A 19,701-nucleotide genomic window follows, 5' to 3' on the forward strand; every position below is an offset into this window, starting at 1 on the left:
AACCCCGTCATCTCATAGTAAAACTTACAAGTCTTAGTGACAAAGAGAAAACCCTGAAAGCAGCTTGGGACAAGAAGTCTGTAACATACAACAGTAAAAATATTACAATGGCAGAATTATCCACAAAGAGCTGGCAGGCCAGAAAAAACTGGCATGATGTACTCAGAGCACTAAATGAGAAACACATGCAGCCAAGAATGTTGTATCCAGCTAGGCTATCACTGAAAATATAAGGAGATAAAAAGCTTCCAGGACAAACAAAAACTAAAAGAATCTGTAAACACCAAACCAGCACTACAGGAAATATTGAAAGGGGTCCTCTAAGCAAGGACAGAGCCTTAAAGTAGTAGACCACAAAGGAATAGAGACAATATACATGCAGTAACAGTCACCTTACAGGCAATACCATGGCACTAAATGCATTATCTCTCAATAGTTACCCTGAATGTAAATGGGCTAAAATGTAAATGTAAATCAAAAGACACAGGGTATCAGAATGGATAAAAAAACAAAACCCATCAGTATGCTGTCTACAAGAAACTCATCATAGACTCAAAGACACCTCCACATTTAAAATGAGGGGGTGGGGAACAATTTACCATGCTAAAGGACATCAAAAGATAGCTGGGGTGGCAATACTTATATCAGATAAATTAGATTTTAAGCCAAAGACTGTAATAAGACCTGAGGAAGGAGAGGCTACAAGGGGGGGGCGGGGGAAGGAAAGGAATAAATGAAGCCTGATAGGATCGGGAGGGAGACAAACCGTAAGAGACTCTTAATCTCACAAAAGAAACTAAGGGTTGCTGTGGGGAAGCGAGTAGGGAGAGGGTGGCTGGTTACGGACATTGGGGAAAGTATGTGCTATAGTGAGTGCAGTGAAGTGTGTAAACCTGGTGATTCACAGAAGTGTAGCCCTGGGGCTAATAATACATTAAATGTTAACAAAAAAAAAATAAATAATTAAATTAGAGAAAAGAAAATAATCCCACTTACAGCTGCATCAAATACCTAGAAAGAAATTCAACCAAGGATGTGAAAGAACTATACACTGAAAACTGTAAGACACTGATGAAAGAAACTGAAGTTTACACAAATAAATGGAAAGATATTCTGTGCTCATGGATTCGAAGAATTAATGATGTTAAGTCTCCATACCACTCAAAGCAATCTACAGATTGATTACAATCTCTATTGAAATTCCAAGGTCATTTTTCACAGAACTAGAGCAAATAGTTCTAAAATTTGTATGGAATCAAAAAAGATCCTGCATAGCCAAAGCAATCTTGAGAAAGAAAAACAAAGCTGGAGGTATCATGCTCCCTGATTTCAAACTATACTACAAAGCTACAGTAATCAAAACACACAGTGTCAGTATAAAAAGAGACAGATCAGTGGGACATCACTGAGAGCTCAGAATTATTTACCCACACACATACGGACAATTAATTTACAACAGATAAGCCAAGAACATACAATGTAGAAAGGACAGTATATTCAGTAAATGGTGCTGGCAATACTGGACAGCCAAATGCAAAAGAATGAAACTGGACAACCAGCTTACACCATACACAAAAATTAATTCAAAATAGGTTAAAGACTTGGATGTAAAACCTGATACCATAAATTTCCAAGAAGAAAGCACAGGTGGTAATAAGCTCTTTGACAGCAGTTTCAGTAATATCTCTGTGGATCTAACGCCATAGGCAAAGAAAGAAACAAACAAAACTGAATGAATGAATGGGATTACATCAAAACAAAAAGCAGCTTCTGCATAGTGGAAGAAACCATCATCAAAACAAAAAGGCAATCTACTGAACGGGAGAAAGTTTTTTGCAAATCATATATTTGATGGGGAATTAATATCTAAAATATATAAAGAGTTCAATAACTCAACAACAAGAAACCGAACAATCCAATTTAAAAGGTGGGAAGATGATATTGAGTAAACATTTCTCCAAAGACCTAACGATGGCCAAGAAGCACAGGAAAGATGTTTGAAATCAGTAATTATCGTGGAAATGCCAATCAAATTCACAATGAGATATCACCTTACACCAATTAGAATGGGTATTACCAAAAAGACAAGAAGTAAATGTTGAGGCAGTACAAAAAAGGGAATCATCATATACTGTTGGTGGGAATGTAAAGTGGTGCAGCCAACAGTATGGAGATTTTTCAAAAAATTAAGAAGACAATGACTATATGATCCAGTTGCTCCTCTTCTGGGTATTTATCTAAAGAATACAAAAATACTGATTTGAAAAGATATATCCACCCTTACGTTCACCACAGGATTATTATAATAACCAAGAAATGGAAATAACCAAAATGTCCACTGATATAATTAATCGATAAAGATGTATGATGTGTGTGTGTGTGTGTGTACAGTAGTATATGCAGTGTATACATACTACTTGAGTATAAAAAAATTAAATTTTATCATTTGAGACAACATGCATGGAACTTAAAAGCACTGTTAGGTGAAATAAGTCAGATAGAGAAAGACAAATATTATACTGATTCCCCTCATATGTGGAATCTAAAACAACCCAACCACTACCAAACCAAACCAAACTCATACAGAGAACTGCTTGGAGATTACCAGAGGGGAAGGGCTAGGTAGAATGGGTGAAGAAGGTCAACTGAATGGTGATGGATGTAACTACACTTTTAGTCGCGATCACTTTACAGTGCATACAGATAATTAAAATGTACTTCTGCAACTTATATCATGTGATATGCCAATATCACCTTGATAAAAAGAAAAATGATAGGAAATATTAAAAATACAACACCAAGACTTGAATAGAGCTGTTCAGTGATTCAGTGAGACAGAAGACTGGCTTGTAATGCAATAATGCAGGGGTTCAAGTAGAACCCACTCCTAACCACAAACAGGGCTGACCATCTGGTACTGGTGATAGCATCTATCCTAGGTTTTTCTTATGTAGCTCTTACGGTTACACGTGAATGGAGGCATTTAAGAGTTACAACAGTACTAACTCCAAACAGCAGTAAAACAATAGTCAAAAATCAAATTACTTAGGGTAGGACGCCTGAGTCTGCTGACTGGGAAGGGCTGGGTTTACAGATGGTGGAACTGCTCCTTGGCTGAGAGAAGACAGTTGCTCTGGGGGAAGACTGTAGCTCTGGAGATGGCTCATCTGTGCACTCCCTGCAACCAGGTAAGTACCACTTTGGGGAGGCCCTGGATATACCTAGAACAGTTCATGACAAAAAAAAAAAATTACATTTTCTAAGACTTTAAAAGGTATGCTAAAACTTCTTTGTAAAGGCATTCAGTTACACAGCGAATTAACAATCAAATCTCTGAAATCTTTTTAAAAGTTATTTCTTTCGATAGCCATTAAGAAAAATACTTTTCAGTGAAGTGAGCTTCTGATGATTTTCTTAGGTAAACATGAGCTGAACTTGTGTTTATCTCATATAGAAGGAGTAAAGGAACTTACCTCGAAATTTTACACTAATATCATCTCTCTTTCCATATTGATATTTTTAGCACTTTCCTAAAAGGAATCCCAAAAAATGTTTAAGAAGTGTCTTTGAATTCACTATTTCATGTCCATAGACTGCATATACAATCTGTATTTCCTACATTACAGTTTAGGGAACACAGAGCAACGTAACTTTCAAAAGCAGGGGTCAGCAAACATTCTTACAAAAGTCCAGATATTTTAGGCTTTGTGGGCCTCTCTGAACTCTGCCCATATAAAAAGCAGCCAGAAACAATGTATAAATGAGTGAGAATGTTACAGCAAAGTTGATTTAAAAAACAAAAACAAAAACAGGTGGGAGGCTGGATTTGTCTTTGGGCTATTGTTTGACCACTCAGGCATCTAAAAACTATGCTTATTTTAGTCTAAAGAGACTGACCTCTTAAATGCCCAAAACTTAAACACAAATCATATTCTAATTTTCTATAGTATTCACTAAATCCTTCCATTTCATTTCTTTGAAGAGAACCCCACTGTCTACGTACGTAAGTGAGACTCCTACCAGGTGAGATAGTAGTAAAGACAGTATAGTAGTAACACAGTCATCAAGAGGTAAGAATCATCTTAGCACTTCTTTTAAGCTTTTTAGCTTAAATGCGTCTTTAAGCTTTTAAGACTCACCATACATCAGAATACAGAAGGTCTTAATTATAAACAGAGCTATTCCAATCTAAATGCATTGTTTTTTGTACTTTGCAAATGAAGAGTTTTTGTTTTTTCTCAGACTGGTATCAAGAGCCGTGAGTAGCTATCACCTAGCCCCATGTTGCTCAAATAGGACTACTCAGTCCCAGGCATCCGGCCTCTCATTTCAGGGGAAGTGGGCCATTTAAGGGGGAAAAACAAAAAACAAAAAACAAAAAAACCTTGCACAAAATCTGTGCCACTCTGCATAAGTAAAGTAGAATGCCTATATAATTATTCCCTAGACAGTAAACTTACTCAGTTTGTGGGGAAAGTGCTCTTGAAATAGTGGCTTAGGGTGATTACGGAGGAAAAGGGCTCTATATTATAATCTATATCTTTTTTTTTTTTTAAGATTGCATTTATTTATTTGACAGGCAGAGCTCACAAGTAGGCAGAGAGGCAGGCAGAGAGAGAGGAAGGGAAGCAGGCTCCCTGCTGAGCAGAGAGCCTGATGTGGGGCTCAATCCCAGGACCCTGGGATCATGACCTGAGCCAAAGGCAGAGGCTTTAACCCACTGAGCCACCCAGGCGCCCATATTCTGTATCTTTTTAAAGGAAGAGGGAAAAATTCAGATTAAAACAACTTACTATAAAATCTAAAACTGCAGATACCCAGAAAAAGTTATTAATTTTTTAGCAATAATCAGACAAAAAAATGAGGTTCTTAACCAGGTAATTACATATGAAGTTTTAGAATATATAGATGTTCTGTCCTTACTCTTGAATGTTTTGATTCATTAGGTTTCAGGTGGGGCCAAGGAACCTGTATTTTTTTTTTTTAATTTGATTAGTGATTCTGATGCATACCCTTGAAGAAAAACAATTTTTTCAAAAGAATTCTAGAATAATTAGTGTATTATACATTGTATTTATCAAGTAAAAAATTCTTTTAAACTTTATTCTAAGATTACTTTCAGAAAGTTTCACATTTTTACAAAAACAAAGCTATTCCAAATAATTTCAAATATATTGAGAATTTAAAATAATATACTTGAGGGGCGCCTGGGTGGCTCAGTGGGTTAAGCTGCTGCCTTCGGCTCAGGTCATGATCTCAGGGTCCTGGGATCGAGTCTCGCATCGGGCTCTCTGCTCAGCAGGGAGCCTGCTTCCCCCTCTTTCTCTGCCTGCCTCTCTGCCTACTTGTGATCTTTCTCTATGTCAAATAAATAAATAAAATCTTTAAAAAAAAAAAAAGATATACTTGAGGAGCTACCTGGGTAGCTTAGTTGGTAAGCATCCAACTCTTGATTTTGGCTCAGGTCTTGATCATGGGGGTCTGAGAATGAGCCCCAAGTCAGGCTCCACGCTCCATGGGAAGTCTGCTTGAGACTCTTTCTCTCCCCTTCCCTCTGTGTTCTAAAACAAATAAAATCTTAAAAAAGTAAAAATAAAATGATATGCCTCAATTTTTAAAAGCTTACCTGAGAACCAGAAACACCAGATGACTGCATGTAATACTGCTGATTCTGTAATTTCGCATACATGGAATACATTGGATCTTCATTCATTAACTTCGTATACAGTGAAAGTGCTTCCATCACTTTAACATTAAGTTCTGAGAGTTCTGAATGTTTTCTGAAATATTACACAGTAATTTCAAACAATTGCTATTTAAATGATACTGTGTTCTAAAAAAGTAATATAAGTAGATATTACTAAAAATTTAAACTTATGGCAGAAAATACCCTGTTCTTTAGCTCAAAGGCAACAAAAACTGCTTTATGTACTGTGCTGGGAGAACTCCACCATATTACTGTACTTGACTTTACCTTGAAATAACTACGTGTCCCTAGTAAATAACAGATGGGTAGGTCATTTGTGGGCTCTGGTAATGCTACGTATAGCACTATAATGATAACAATAGGTAACCATTATTCTTCTTAAAAAACTAATATAATTAAGGTCAAACAAATGCTCACCTTAAAAAAAAAAATAGGAAGATGTGACTAATTCTAATTCCCATATCTATAGTAGAAAATAACTGAATGAGAACTGGCTCTTTTGGCCTATCTTTAAAATAAAAAAATAATAAAAAGGCAATTCTATCCCAGTAGGCACTTAAACATAAGAACTTGAGGGAAGAAGATATACAATATAGATAACTGCAAATGTTCTTTTACCTATCAATATCTTCCAGCTTTTCATCAATGAGAGGTCCCATCTGGTGACAAATTGCTAAGATAACGAGATTTAAAGAAATGTAAGAAAACACAGTAAAAGGAAGCAAATCTCTCATGGATATTCATATAAGTGAAACGAAGTCATAGAAGAGTAGAAATGTTAATATTTTTTATATCATTCTCAAATTTTATGTAAATATAAAACTATTCTGTAACAGAACACTAGATATACCTCTGGTTTTTTTTTTTATGTGGAAAGTTAATGGAAAATAGTTTACCTTCAAGATGAAGTAACTCTGGAAGATCTGGTTGATCATCACTGGGATCTGTACTTTGCAACATCTGTAACAATTGGTCCATTTTGTCCTATAGGAATTAAATAGTTAATAGAAAAAGCAATAAATCATTGAGCAACAATACAGTCTCACTTCATTAATTAGATAAAGGATGGAGAAATTTTGTGATTCATATGGAGACTCCAATTTTGCTTTTACATATTTAGTATCTGTGTTCTCTTTAGTACCATGTGAAGTCAGAGCTTTGAAAGCTCTTCCTACTTACTGTTGAAACTGCTAAGAGAGACTCTCTTAAATGAGAAGAAATAGAGCCATATTTAAACTTACAACGTGTGAGTTCTTCAATCTGTTATGTCATGCTGTGTATTTCTCTGTCATTTTGTTTTGGAGCAGCTGTAGCCTTGGTAACTTCTCTCTTAAGATGGCATTGCTTATGACTAACAACTCATTATTACTTCTCCACCATGGTGAATACAGCAGCTGTTTTAGCAAGGCATAGCTCAGCTATATTACAGCTCTTCTCCTTCTAAGTAGGGCCATAAGATTTTATTCTACATTTTCTTTCCACCAATATTTCAGTCTGTTGTAAAAGGAAGGAAGACTTGTGGTTTCTCTATTTTCCTATGTGAGAAGGCTGGAAGGCATCTCAAAGTAAGGACTCAAATCTATTTCAGAATCTTTCCTTATAAAAACCAATTGCATATAAATTTATAAATATACCTATATCATTATATAAATACACCTATATATTACACAAGTATATATGTACTTATATGTACATTTTTAAAGAATCAAAATACTGATCTCCAAAGAATACTGAGTACCAAAGAATAATCTATAATAATAACAAAGTTTTCTCCATGCATGGTTTTTACATGGTTCTGTTACTAAACACAGGTACATTAGGTAAATGTAAAATAGACTACCAATTTTATATAGTCATTTAAATCAAGACAAAAACTGTTTCTGCAAAGAAGACCTTGAGAGATGAACTAATCACTGGACAGTAAAAGCGACACAAGTATATAAAAAAACTCTTCCAAAGTCAAAAGAATTTTATATCTTAAAATAGACACTATGTTTCAATGTAAAAGATTCACAATTTCCATTTTAAGTAGCCTAGAAAAGAAGGCATGTGTCAGAAAAGTATGCCTATAGCAAAGGAAAAAAAGGGAGGGAAGTGGAGCTAACATGAGAGAGTCAACTAACATGTGGTTACTTTTTGTTTTATTTATAAAATATTACACCCTATTTTAAATTATCTAATATCAAAGAAATGAGATATCTATACAGACCACGAGGCTGACTCTAAACACATTTTATTATGCAAAGAAATTGGCCAAACAAAACTTTCCCTGATCCAGTCAGATTCCCTGACTTTTAGCAGTCTTCGACAGTCTCTTTCTCTAAGAGTACTCTTCAAATTTTCTGTTTATGGCTCCTCCCAAAGAAGGCTAAAAACCTACAAAATCCCTTCAAATATTTTAAAGAGGACACATCATTTTTCCTAAGTTTAAAATGTTAAAAACGATGTAATTTCCAGAGCATTCATTGCAAATAAGACAGCCACATAGTCTATTAAATATATTTCATCCAAAAAACTTTTACTAAAGGGTCGCCTGGGTGGCTCAGTCGTTAAGTGTCTGCCTTCGTTCGGCTCAGGTCATAACCCCAGGGTCCTGGGATAGAGCCCTACATGGGGCTCCCTGCTCAGCAGGAGGTCCTGTTTCTCCCTCATCCTCTTGTTCCCTCTGCTTGTACTCTCCTGCTTTGTCAAATAAAATCTTTAAAAAAAAATTTCACTACAATTGTTATTTGCAATAATTAAAAAAAAATACAAAAAACTGCAAAAATCCCAAGCTTCAATAGCAAAATAATTAAATCATATGAACCCATTCTATGGAATATTAAGCAGGATTTTTAATGATGAGGTATAGAATGAGACTAGAGAGTTTCATGGACAATCTTTGCTTTGTCTATATTGCTTGAATTTTATAACATAAAATACATGCAATAATCAAGCAATCAATTTTTTTTAAAGACGACAATAACAACACTTAAACTTCAATACCAAGTATTGAATACCAACTCTCGCAGAGGAAATCACTTACTTCATCAATAAAGGCTTGCTCTGGTTCTGGCTCTATTGTTTCCACTTGAACATCATCACTAAATTGTACCGTCTTCTTCTCCGTTTTAACTATAAAACATGTAATATTTATTTTTTCCTTATAATAAAATTCTATTTTAAAGCACTTTAAACTGCGTGAGAGAATTTGGATTCTTCTTTTATTCCCTTCAATCTGAGAGACTCAATTTAAGGAATAATTAGACTACATACTTGGGCAATAATGAGAGAACATTATTTTATGGAATCCTGTGAAGATTTCTTCATCTTAAGATTTTACATTTTCCATAAAAGATTCTTCAGTAAAAATAAGAGGTATATTTCTGAAACAAAGATTAATTACCTACTACATATGAGAGTTCAGCAAATCGACGGACAAAAAGTAAAGCTTTACAAGGTCAGAATTGAACTCTACAAATTAAAATAAGTCCTCTTTTAAATTACCAGTCCCTTCAAAGAAAAATCTCATTTGAAAGACCATGCTATTTCAATGTAGTGAAATGGAAAGTCAGCTATACATTCTCTGGCAAGCCACTTAGACTTGTTACTAGGAAAGTGACATCCAGGTCAGTGGTATAGGCAGTGATCCATGAAATCAGCCTGCATTTTTTATTTACATTATTCTTTGAAATAAAAATGTGGTTATGAAGGGATCTGCAAATCACTGGCCAGAAGCACATATTTCTCTTGTTTAACAAAGCAATCCTTAAAAACTATTCAATATATCATTAACTAGTAAATACAAGGTTACAATTAATAGAGCAATTAACCATCTCCCCCAACACACTGAGAGGCCCCCAACACACTGAGATGACTTTTTAAAGGAAAGAACTTCCTTCCTGCATTTCTCATCCTTGTACCAATGTGGTTAATCAGTACTCACAAAAACATTAAGAATAAAGATGAAATGGGGTTTGGGAACAGAGCAGAATTAGGGAAAGGAAATTTATTAACTGAACTATTAAATGTGCGTAATAGAATATTACATTTCCTCCCAAATGAATCTCTTCTGCCATCTTATGAGATACACCCATTTTAAAAATGATGTTAACAGCAGCACAGTAATATTAAAAATGCTTGCACAGGAGAAAGCTAATATATGACACAACCTGGATTTAAATACCAATCTATCTGGCACTACCAGCCCACATACTGGAATCCAGTTGATGATTTTTCCCTCTGAGAACAGGAACTCACGCCACTCATGTATTCTGTGCTGTAAGCTTCTGTATAAAATGTAGATAATTTAATTTCCATTCATCACATTCAAGTCACCATAAAGCAAAATTCTATACACACACACACACACGTTTTATCTGATTTTATTTTCCCATGGGGGCATAAGAGACATGTGTTAAAAATAATTCTGCTTTTCATATCTTGAGCTATTAGCAAGTAGAGAGCTGGGAAAGCACCACATTGGCTGCTACCCATAAGAGAACACATGGTAGACTCGACATCTTAATACCTGACCACGCACAAGTTTTCAGTGCTTTTTCTCGTAGGCACTAATACTATTACCAAATATGTGTGCGTGCGTGCAAGTATACGTGTGTGTATGTACGGACACAAAATAAATGTTTTTACAATATCTTCCTATACTTCCTAAAGAAAAACAAGCTAAGCAGGGGCAGGTACTTGTACAGGACATTAAAGTGGGCTTGTTTCCTCATGAAAAATGATGCTATGAAGGGGCACCTGGGTGGCTCAGTCAATTAAGCATTTGCCGTTGGCTCAGGTCAGGATCCCGGAGTCCCAGGATGGAACCCCCACATGGCTCCAGGATGGAGCCCCACATCAGGCTCCTGGGCTCAGTTGGGAATCTGATTCTACCTCTGACCCTCCCCCTCTCTCATGATCTCTCTCTCTCTCTTTTAAATAAAAAAATAAAATCTTAAAAAAAAGAAAAAAAAAAGGAGGAATGCTAAGAATATCATGCTAACACTCCTTTCCCAAGCTCAAGAACTACAACTCCATTACAGAAGCTCTGTTGTTCCTGCTCTTCTCTTCAGTAGTCCACAATGAAACACAGGAAGATGAGCTAGCATACTCATTTCAAAGCTGCACTGCTATATGGTAGAGAAAAAGATGAGTTGGCTACATGGTCCATTTGAGATCTTGGGTTTCATCTTGAACAGAAGTCCAAGACAATTCCCTATTTTACAACAGCTTACTGAGGACAAAACTAGAACAAAAAAATCCAAACCTCAAAAAAAACACAAACAAACCAACAAACAAAAAATCACCACCATAAGCCCAGGTTAAAAAGTTGGCACACAATACACTGCCATTTAAAAAGGGTTCTACAACATATTTTTTGAGTTCTAACAAAAAAGAACTCCGTTAATAGAATGGGTATCAGGAATCAGTCTCTGTCATAAATTGGTTATAAAATGACACGAGAAAACTTGGCAGTTATCAGGAGACAGCTTTGTTTCATCAATGATAAAAGTAATGTCTGATTTGTTGTTAAAGCCTTCTCTTGAAAGAGAAGTGTTCTTATTTAAGGAAAATTTACCTCTCATATGTATCTTTACATATATATATATATATATATATATATATGTAAACACACACATATGTATATATACACACAAATACTTACCATTTATCATATAAATATTTAGACAGTATGTATTTTGATTAAGATTCAGTACTATATGCTGTCAGAAATAAAGAGATGACTATGAGACAGAGATCCTTTCTTAAAATTCTCGTAAACTAAAAAAAAACCCCACGCATTCTATGGCTTATGACTCTCTTTGATCCCTTCTACTGGCTTTATAGAAAGATGAGATGAGGTGAGTTGTTTTGCCACATAACTCCAGCTTACCAACTTATATACACAAAGTCTTAAAATTCTAAACCTTTCAACCACTAATGGAAATCTTTCTACACTAGAATGTATTTGTTTGTTTAAACAGAGGGAAACTAGGACTTAATCTTCAAGTCCCAAACTCATCATTATGAAGATCAGTGAATTCTAGTACTACGTACAAATGCAGTGAACTGCTTCCCAACATTTTTGTAAGTTACCAGTAGTTACATCTCCTGCAACTATTATGACTGCCAGTAACATCACACTTTCTCCTTGGAAACTTTCTAGTTTATTTCCCCTGGCAGCACAAACAAAAAGGTATTCTCATGATTAGTTATGGACCCTTCTGAGTATCTAACATGGGGGCTTAGGAAAGCCATTATATTGCTTACAGGCCCCTGCTTCCAAGTTTAGGGCTGGTGTTCGTATACATGCTCCCAAAGCAAGCACGCAAGCTGTATTCTTAATTAACACCTTGGAGGAATTAATATGAGTCCCAGCTCAGCCTATAACTTTCCATGAAGCTGAATTTTTACTCTTTTATTAAGAAGACAGTTGTGGGCATAAATATTTATAATTGTTAGATCTTCTTGGTGGATAGACCCTTTAAGAATGATGTAGTATCCTTCTGTTATCTCTGACTACAGTCTTTAGTTTAAAATCTAATTTATCTGATATGAGAATTGCTACCCCAGCTTTCTTTTGAGGCCCACTGCGATGAAAGATGCTTCTCCATCCCTTCACTTTCAGTCTGGATGTATCCTTACATTCCAAATCGGTCCATTGTAGACAACATATGGATGGGTCCTGTCCTTTTATCCAATCTGCAAGCCTGTGCCATTTTATGGGAGCGTTTAGGCCATTCACATTGACAGTGATTATTGAAAGATACATTTTTATTGACATTATGTTGTCTGTAAGTCCTTGTTTCTATAGATTGTCTCTGTAAATTTCTATTCTATGACACTCTTGGGTTCTTTCTCATTTTATAGAACCCCCACCCCTTATTATTTCTTGTAGTGTCAGCTTGGTGGTCACATACTCTTTTAAATCTTGCTGGTCTTGGAAGGTCTTTATCTCTCTATCGATTTTGAATGTCAGCCTTGCTGGATAAAGTATTTATTGTTGGCTGCATGTTCTTCTCATTTAATGCTCTGAATATGTCTTGCCAGCCCTTTCTGACTTGCCAGACTTCTGTGGACAGGTCTGACATTATTCTGATGGACCTAACTCTGTATGTAAGGAATCTCTTCCCCTTAGCTGCTCTCAAAAGCTCTTGTCTAAAATTATGATCTGTCAGTCTTACAATCAAGGGCCTCAAGGTCCTTCTAGATTTGTTGATCTTGGGGGGCGCTCTTTCTACGTAGAGGACATGAACACTGGTTCTATTCCCCAGATTGGGAAAATTTTCATGGAGAATTTGTTCATCTCTATCTTCTAGTCTTCTTTCTTTCTCCTCCCCCTCAGGGATCCCAATAATTCTGATGCTGGAACATTTCATGGTGTCATTTATTTCCCTAATTCTGTTTTCATGGTTTCTAAGCTGTTTGTTCCAGGCCTCCTCCTAATCCTTTTTCTCTTATCAGTTTGTCCTCTAGATCACTAATTCTATCTTCTGCCTCGGTTACCCTAGCTGTTGGAGTATTTAGATTAGACTGGATCTTACTGATAGCCTTTTTAACTTCCTCTCCTGCAGTTTTCACTTCTGCCCTAATCGATTCCATGCTGTCACTACATAAGACAACTGTTAATCAAGATAAAGAGTCATACTGATATGAATACATTAATAGTAGGGCACCTTTTTTTTTTTAATAGTAGGGGATCTTAACATGCCACTCTCAGTAATAGATCGTTGAAACAGAAAATCAATAAAGAAACAAGTGCATTGAATGACACACTGGACCAGATGGACCTCACAGATATATACCAAACATTCCACGCGAAAAAAACAGAATACTGATTCTTCTCAAGCACACATAGAACTTTCTCCAGAATAGATGACATATTGGGTCACAAATCAGGGCTCCACTGATACCAAAAGACTGAGATTATTCCCTGCATATTCTCAGACCACAGTGATTTAAAACTGGAACTCAACCAACCAAGAAAACGTTTGGAAGGAATTCAAACACTTGGAAGCCAAAGACCACCTGCTTAAGAATGTATGGATCAAGCAGGAAATCAAAGAACTTAAACAATTCATGGAAACCAATGAGATTGAAGACACTTTGGCCCAAAACCTATGGGATATGGCAAAGGCAGTCCTAAGGGGGAAATACAGAGCCAACCAAGCCTCCCTCAAAAAATTTGAAAAATTCAGACACCAGTTCTCTTTACACCTTAAAGAACTAGAGAATCAACAACAAATTAAGCCAACCCCACATACAAGAAGGGAAATAATTAAGAGTAGAGCAGGGATCAATGAGATAGAAACTAGAGATACAGTAGAACACATCAAGGAAACTAGAAGCTGGTTTCTTAAAAGAATCAGTAAGATTGATAAACCATTGGCCAAACTAATCCAAAAGAAGAGAGAGAGGACACAAATTAATAAAATTATGAGTGAAAAGGGAGAGATCACAACTAATACCAAGGAAACAGAAACAATCATCAGAAATTAATATCAATGGGGCACTTGGGTGGCTCAATGGGTTAAGCCTCTGCCTTCTGCTCAGGTCATGATCTCAGGGTCCTGGGATCAAGCCCTGCATCCAGCTCTCTGCTGAGCAGGGAGCCTGTTTCTCCCTCTCTTTCTGCCTGCCTCCCTGCCTACTTGTGATATCTATCCATCAAATAAATAAACAAAATCTTTAAAAAAAAGAAAAAGAAAGCAAAGAAATTATTATCAACAGTTATATGCCATTAAGTTAAGCAACCTAGATGAAATGGATGCATTCCTGGAAACCTCTAAATTTCCAAAGCTGAATCAGGAAGAAATTGACAACCTGAATAGACCAGTATCTAGTAACGAGATTAAAGCAGTGATCAGAAACCTCCCAAAAAACAAGAGCCCGAGACCAGACGGATTCCCTGGAAAATTGTGCCAAACATTCAAAGAAATAATACCTATTCTCCTGAAGCTGTTTCAAAAAATAGAAACAGAAGGAAAACTTCTAGACTCTTTTTATGAAGCCAACATTACCCTGATTCCCAAACCAGGCAAAGACCCCACCAAAAAGGAGAATTTCAGACCAATATTCCTGAAGAATATGGATGCTAAGATTCTCAACAAGATCCTAGCTAACAGGATCCAACAGTACATTAAAAAGATTATCCACCATGACCAGGGGGGATTTATCCATGGGATGCAAGGGTGGTTCAACAGTTGCAAATCAATCAATGTGACAGAACAAATCAATAAGAGAAGAGAGAAGAACCACATGGTCCTCTCAATTGATGCACAAAAAGCATCTAACAAGATAAAGCATCCGTTCCTGATTAAAACGACTCAAAGAATACAGATAGATTTTATGAAGTTGAGGAATGTTCCCTCTATCTATGAAAAACCCACAGCAAATATTATCCTCAATGGGGAAAAGCTGACAGCCTTCCCTTTGAGATCAAGGACATGACAAGGATGTCCACTCTCGCCACTCTTGTTCAACATAGTACTAGAAGTTTTAGCAACAGCAATCAGACAACAAAAAGAAATAAAAGGTATTCAATGGTCTTGGCAATGAAGAAGTCAAACTCTCTGTCTTCACAGATGACATGATACTTTATATGGAAAACCCAAAGTCTCCACCTCCAAACTACTAGAACTCATACAGCAATTCAGTAATGTGGCAGGATACAAAATCAATGTACAGAAATCAGTTATACACTAACAATGAAAATATAGAGAGGGAAATTAGAGAATCGAGTCCATTTACTAAAGCACCAAGAACCATAAGATACCTGGGAATAAATCTAACCAAAGAGGTAAAGAATCTGTACTCGAGGAACTACAAAACACTCATGAAAGAAATTGAAGAAGACACAAAAAGATGGAAGAGCGTTCCATGATCATGGATCGGAAGAATAAACATTGTTAAAATGTCTATACAGCCCAGAGCCACCTATACTTTCAATGCCAACCCAATCAAAATCCCACCGGCCATTTTTCAAAGAGCGGGAACAAACAATCCTTTTAAAATTTGTACAGAACCAGAAGCGACCCCGAATTGCTAAGGAAATGTTGAAAAAGAAAAACAAAACTAGGAGCATCACGTTGCCTGATTTCAAGCTTTACTACAAAGCTGTGATCACCAAGACAGCATGGTACTGGCACAAAAACAGACACATAGACCAGTGGAACAGAGAGCCCAGATATGGACCCTCAACTCTATGGTCAACTAAATCTTCAACAAAGCAGGAAAAAATATACAGTGGAACAAAGACAGTCTCTTCAATAAAGGGTTATTGGAAAAATTGGACAGCTATGCACAGAAAAATGAAACTTGACCACTCTCTTACATCATACACAAAGATAAACTCAAAATGGATAAAAGACCTCAACGTGAGGCAGGAATTATCAAAATCCTAGAGAACATGGGCAGTAACCTCTTCGACATCGGCCACAGAAACTTCTAAGACATGTCCCAAGGGCAAAGGAAACAAAAGAATAATGAACTTTTGGGACTTCATCAAGATCAGAAGCTTTTGCACAGCAAAGGAAAACAGTCAACAAAAGAAAACCGGAATGGGAGAAGATATTCACAAGTGACACTACAAAGGGCAGATATCCAACATCTATAAAGAACTCCTCAAACTCAACACACACAAAATAGATAATCACATCAAAAAATGGGCAGAAAACTTGAACAGACACTTCTCCAAAGACATACAAATGGCTAAGACATATGAAAAAATGTTCATCATCATTAGCCATCAGGGAGATTCAAATCAAAACCACACTTAGATACTACCTTACACCAGTAGAATAGCCCAAATTAACAAGACAGTAAACAACAAGTGTTGGAGAGGATGTGGAGAAAGGGGAACCCTCTTATACTGTTGGTGGGAATGCAAGCTGGTGCAGCCACTTTGGAAAACAGTGTGGAGATTCCTTAAGAAATTAAAAACAGAGCTACCCTATGATCCTGCAATTTGTACTACTGGGTATTTACCCGAAAGATACAGATATAGTGAAAAGCACCCCAATATTCATAGCAGCAATGGCCACAGTCACCAAACTGTGGAAAGCCAAGATGCCCTTCAATGGACGAATGGATAAAGAAGATATGGCTCATATATACAATGGAGTATTATACCTCCATCAGAAAGGATGAATACCCAACTTTTGGATTAACATGGACGGGACTGGAAGAGATTATGCTGAGTACACTAAGTCAAGCAGAGAGAGTCAATTATTATATGGTTTCACTTACTTGTGGAGTATAAGGAATAACATGGAGGACACTGGTAGATGGAGAGGAGAAGTGAGTTGGGAGAAATTGGAGGGGGAGACAAACCATGAAAGACTGTGGACTCTGAGAAACAAACTGAGGGTTTTGGAGGGGAGGGGTTAAGGGATGGATGAGCCTGGTGGTGGGTATTATGGAGGGCACATATTGCATGGAGCAATGGCTGTGATGCATAAACAATGAATTTTGGAACACTGAAAAAAAAAAGACAGTTGTGGATTATCATCCACTTACAGACTGGAAAATACTTACTCATTTCTGGTTCAGCAGTAAGATCAGCAGTCACAAAATTAGAGGGAAATAGCCCCATGCCTTGATGGGTTTCACCTTTCCACCAGTTGGGATCACTAATGAGGAGCAAAAAAGTAAACCTTGATTATAATAAAGATTTTTATCTCTATAAATCTCTACCTTTTATAGTGTTTAACCTGCATTTTTACTAGATTTGAATCCCCCAACAATCTAAGGAGGGAAGAAATGAATGTACCATTATTACGAATCGAAGATGAAGCCTCAGAGAAGATAAAGAATGTTAAACACAAAACTCTTTATCTTTCGGAAGGCTGGTGAAGCTTTGAGGATATAATACAAGGCTCTGAACTCTGCTCACCAAAACAGAGATCTCTTCAACTTCAGGTAGTTCACGGGCTCCCTGCAAGACTCCTTTGTAGTAAGGTAATAGTAGGCTCTTAATTCAGATCCATTCCTAAATTTTGCGCTCTCTTGTATACACTAGCACCTTTTTTCTCCCACAAGAAACAAGATGATAGATGGCACTGCTTATAGCACAAACGTTCACAATGAACATACACTCAGATACACCCCATGCTTTACCACTGTATCTTTGGTGCCTAGTATTAAGGAAAGCTACCAAGCTCTCAATGAACATTTTTTGAATGAATCAGTGATCAAGGTTTTCTGCAATTTCCAGCTAAACAGCTCAAACTTAACTTTTCTTTTACTCAAGAAAATAATGTGTTACACTACAACCTAAATTTTTTTTATTTATTTTTTAAAACCACTTGCCAATTTCAGTACTTCATTATCAGTAACAATCATCAGTAACAAATTTTGAGTAAACATAAAACTCTAGTCAAAACCCAGATGTACTTACAGGAAACAAACTGAGGGTTACTGGAGGAGAGGAAGGCAGAGGATAGAGCAACTGGGTGATGGACATTAAAGAGGGCACATGATGTAATGAGCACTGGATATTATATAATTATATAACAGATGAATCACTGACCTCTACCTCTGAAACTAATAATATACTATATGTTAATTAATTGAATTTAAATTAAAAAACAAAAAACCAGAGGTACTGAATCACCTCCCATAACAACATAAATGTATATAATTCCATGTAAAATGAATTTGACCCATGGATATACTACTTTTTGTGAATAAATAATTTCAATGTATTATGCATTTCTAATAAATTCCATATATACCAACACATATTTGGCATATTTTCTAAAATCTTAACCTTACTAATTTAATAATTTATATTATTAGATGGAACAAAAATGAATAAACTAGGCCTCCAAAACAAATAAAAACTATGTAAATAAGAGATGAGAAAAAAATTAAACTACAAAAAAGAATCCAGACAATATGACATAAGCAAAGTAAAAAAACTGTCACATAGAGAAAATATCTACAATATTTTTTCTTATTACCTTTGGTAATGGCATTCAACAGGAATAATATGAAACACAGAAGTAATATGTTATATATTTTCATATGAATGTCAACTTAATATCAATTTGATATTATCCATCACCTGTCATCAAGAACTGTAATTATTTCTCCAGCTTTAAAAGTAAGTTCATTATCTTCAGCAGCTTCAAAGTCATATATGGCACGAACTTTTCGGCCTTCATGTTGGTGGTTAGTTATGAGATTGGATGTGCTTGGGTATAAAGTAGAAAGGGTGGTTGACTGCTGCCTTTGTTCCTTCAAAGACAACTCAATAGCTGGAAAAGAATGAGTTAAAAAGACTCAAAATGTTAATATATCCAACAATCCAAAGAAGTAAAAAGAAAAGCTATCTGAAGGTAAAATGTATTCTTTTAAATGTGAAGATGGGAACTAGGACATATCTTGACGTAATGAATAAAAATGATTTCATGAATTTTATTCGTTCATTCACAACTGAAAGTTTAAAGAATAAACGAAAAAAGTTGAACAGAATAATTACTATATTTTTAAAAGATTTTATTTATTTGACAGAGAGAGATCACAAGTAGGCAGAGAGGCAGACAGAGAGAGAGAGAGGAAACAGGCTCCCTGCTGAGCAGAGAGCCCGATGCAGGGCTTGATTCCAGAAGCCTGAGACCATGACCTGAACCGAAAGCAGAGGCTTAACCCACTAAGCCATCCAGGTGCCCCAATTACTCTTTTTTCAAGAGTTTATTTTTTTATGTAATCTCTACACCCAATATGAGGCTTGAACTCATAACCCCAAGGTCCAAATTCACATGTTCTAGTAACTGAGCCAGCCAGGTGCCCTGCATAATGACTATTTTTACTGAATGGATAAAATTTAAATTATTCTGCATACTAAAAAGATGGAATATCTTAGATTCACTTTTTTAATTTAGCTGCTGATATTTTAATCTTCTTCCATATTTTCAATATAATTCTGCAGCTTCTGTTCCCAAAATGATAATCAAAATCACTAGGGAAGTCAAGAGTCCCATAACTCAATGAAGACTTACTAAATCAGA

The 19,701-nt window shown here is 36.1% G+C and overlaps 1 protein-coding gene across 7 annotated transcripts in view; it reads right to left on the minus strand.

Moving 5' to 3' along the window:
- Positions 1 to 19,701, minus strand: part of STAM (signal transducing adaptor molecule) — a 107,645-nt gene that overhangs the window by 14,100 nt on the left and 73,844 nt on the right. For 6 of the 7 annotated variants that reach the window (XM_045085026.1, XM_045085030.1, XM_045085025.1 and 3 more), the window contains 7 exons: positions 18,756 to 18,948; positions 17,225 to 17,319; positions 8,733 to 8,821; positions 6,604 to 6,691; positions 6,326 to 6,380; positions 5,627 to 5,780; positions 3,046 to 3,221 (listed from right to left, as the gene is read on the minus strand). In XM_045085026.1, the coding sequence (XP_044940961.1) occupies positions 3,046 to 3,221; positions 5,627 to 5,780; positions 6,326 to 6,380; positions 6,604 to 6,691; positions 8,733 to 8,821; positions 17,225 to 17,319; positions 18,756 to 18,948 (850 nt within the window). The remainder of the gene's footprint in view (positions 1 to 3,045; positions 3,222 to 5,626; positions 5,781 to 6,325; positions 6,381 to 6,603; positions 6,692 to 8,732; positions 8,822 to 17,224; positions 17,320 to 18,755; positions 18,949 to 19,701) is intronic. The other variant, XM_045085032.1, reaches the window with a different exon arrangement.

The sequence above is a fragment of the Mustela putorius genome, unplaced genomic scaffold (assembly GCF_011764305.1).
Source record: "Mustela putorius furo isolate JIRA1106 unplaced genomic scaffold, ASM1176430v1.1 tig00000827_pilon_pilon_pilon, whole genome shotgun sequence".
In the NCBI taxonomy this organism is placed as follows: Eukaryota; Metazoa; Chordata; class Mammalia; order Carnivora; family Mustelidae; genus Mustela; species Mustela putorius.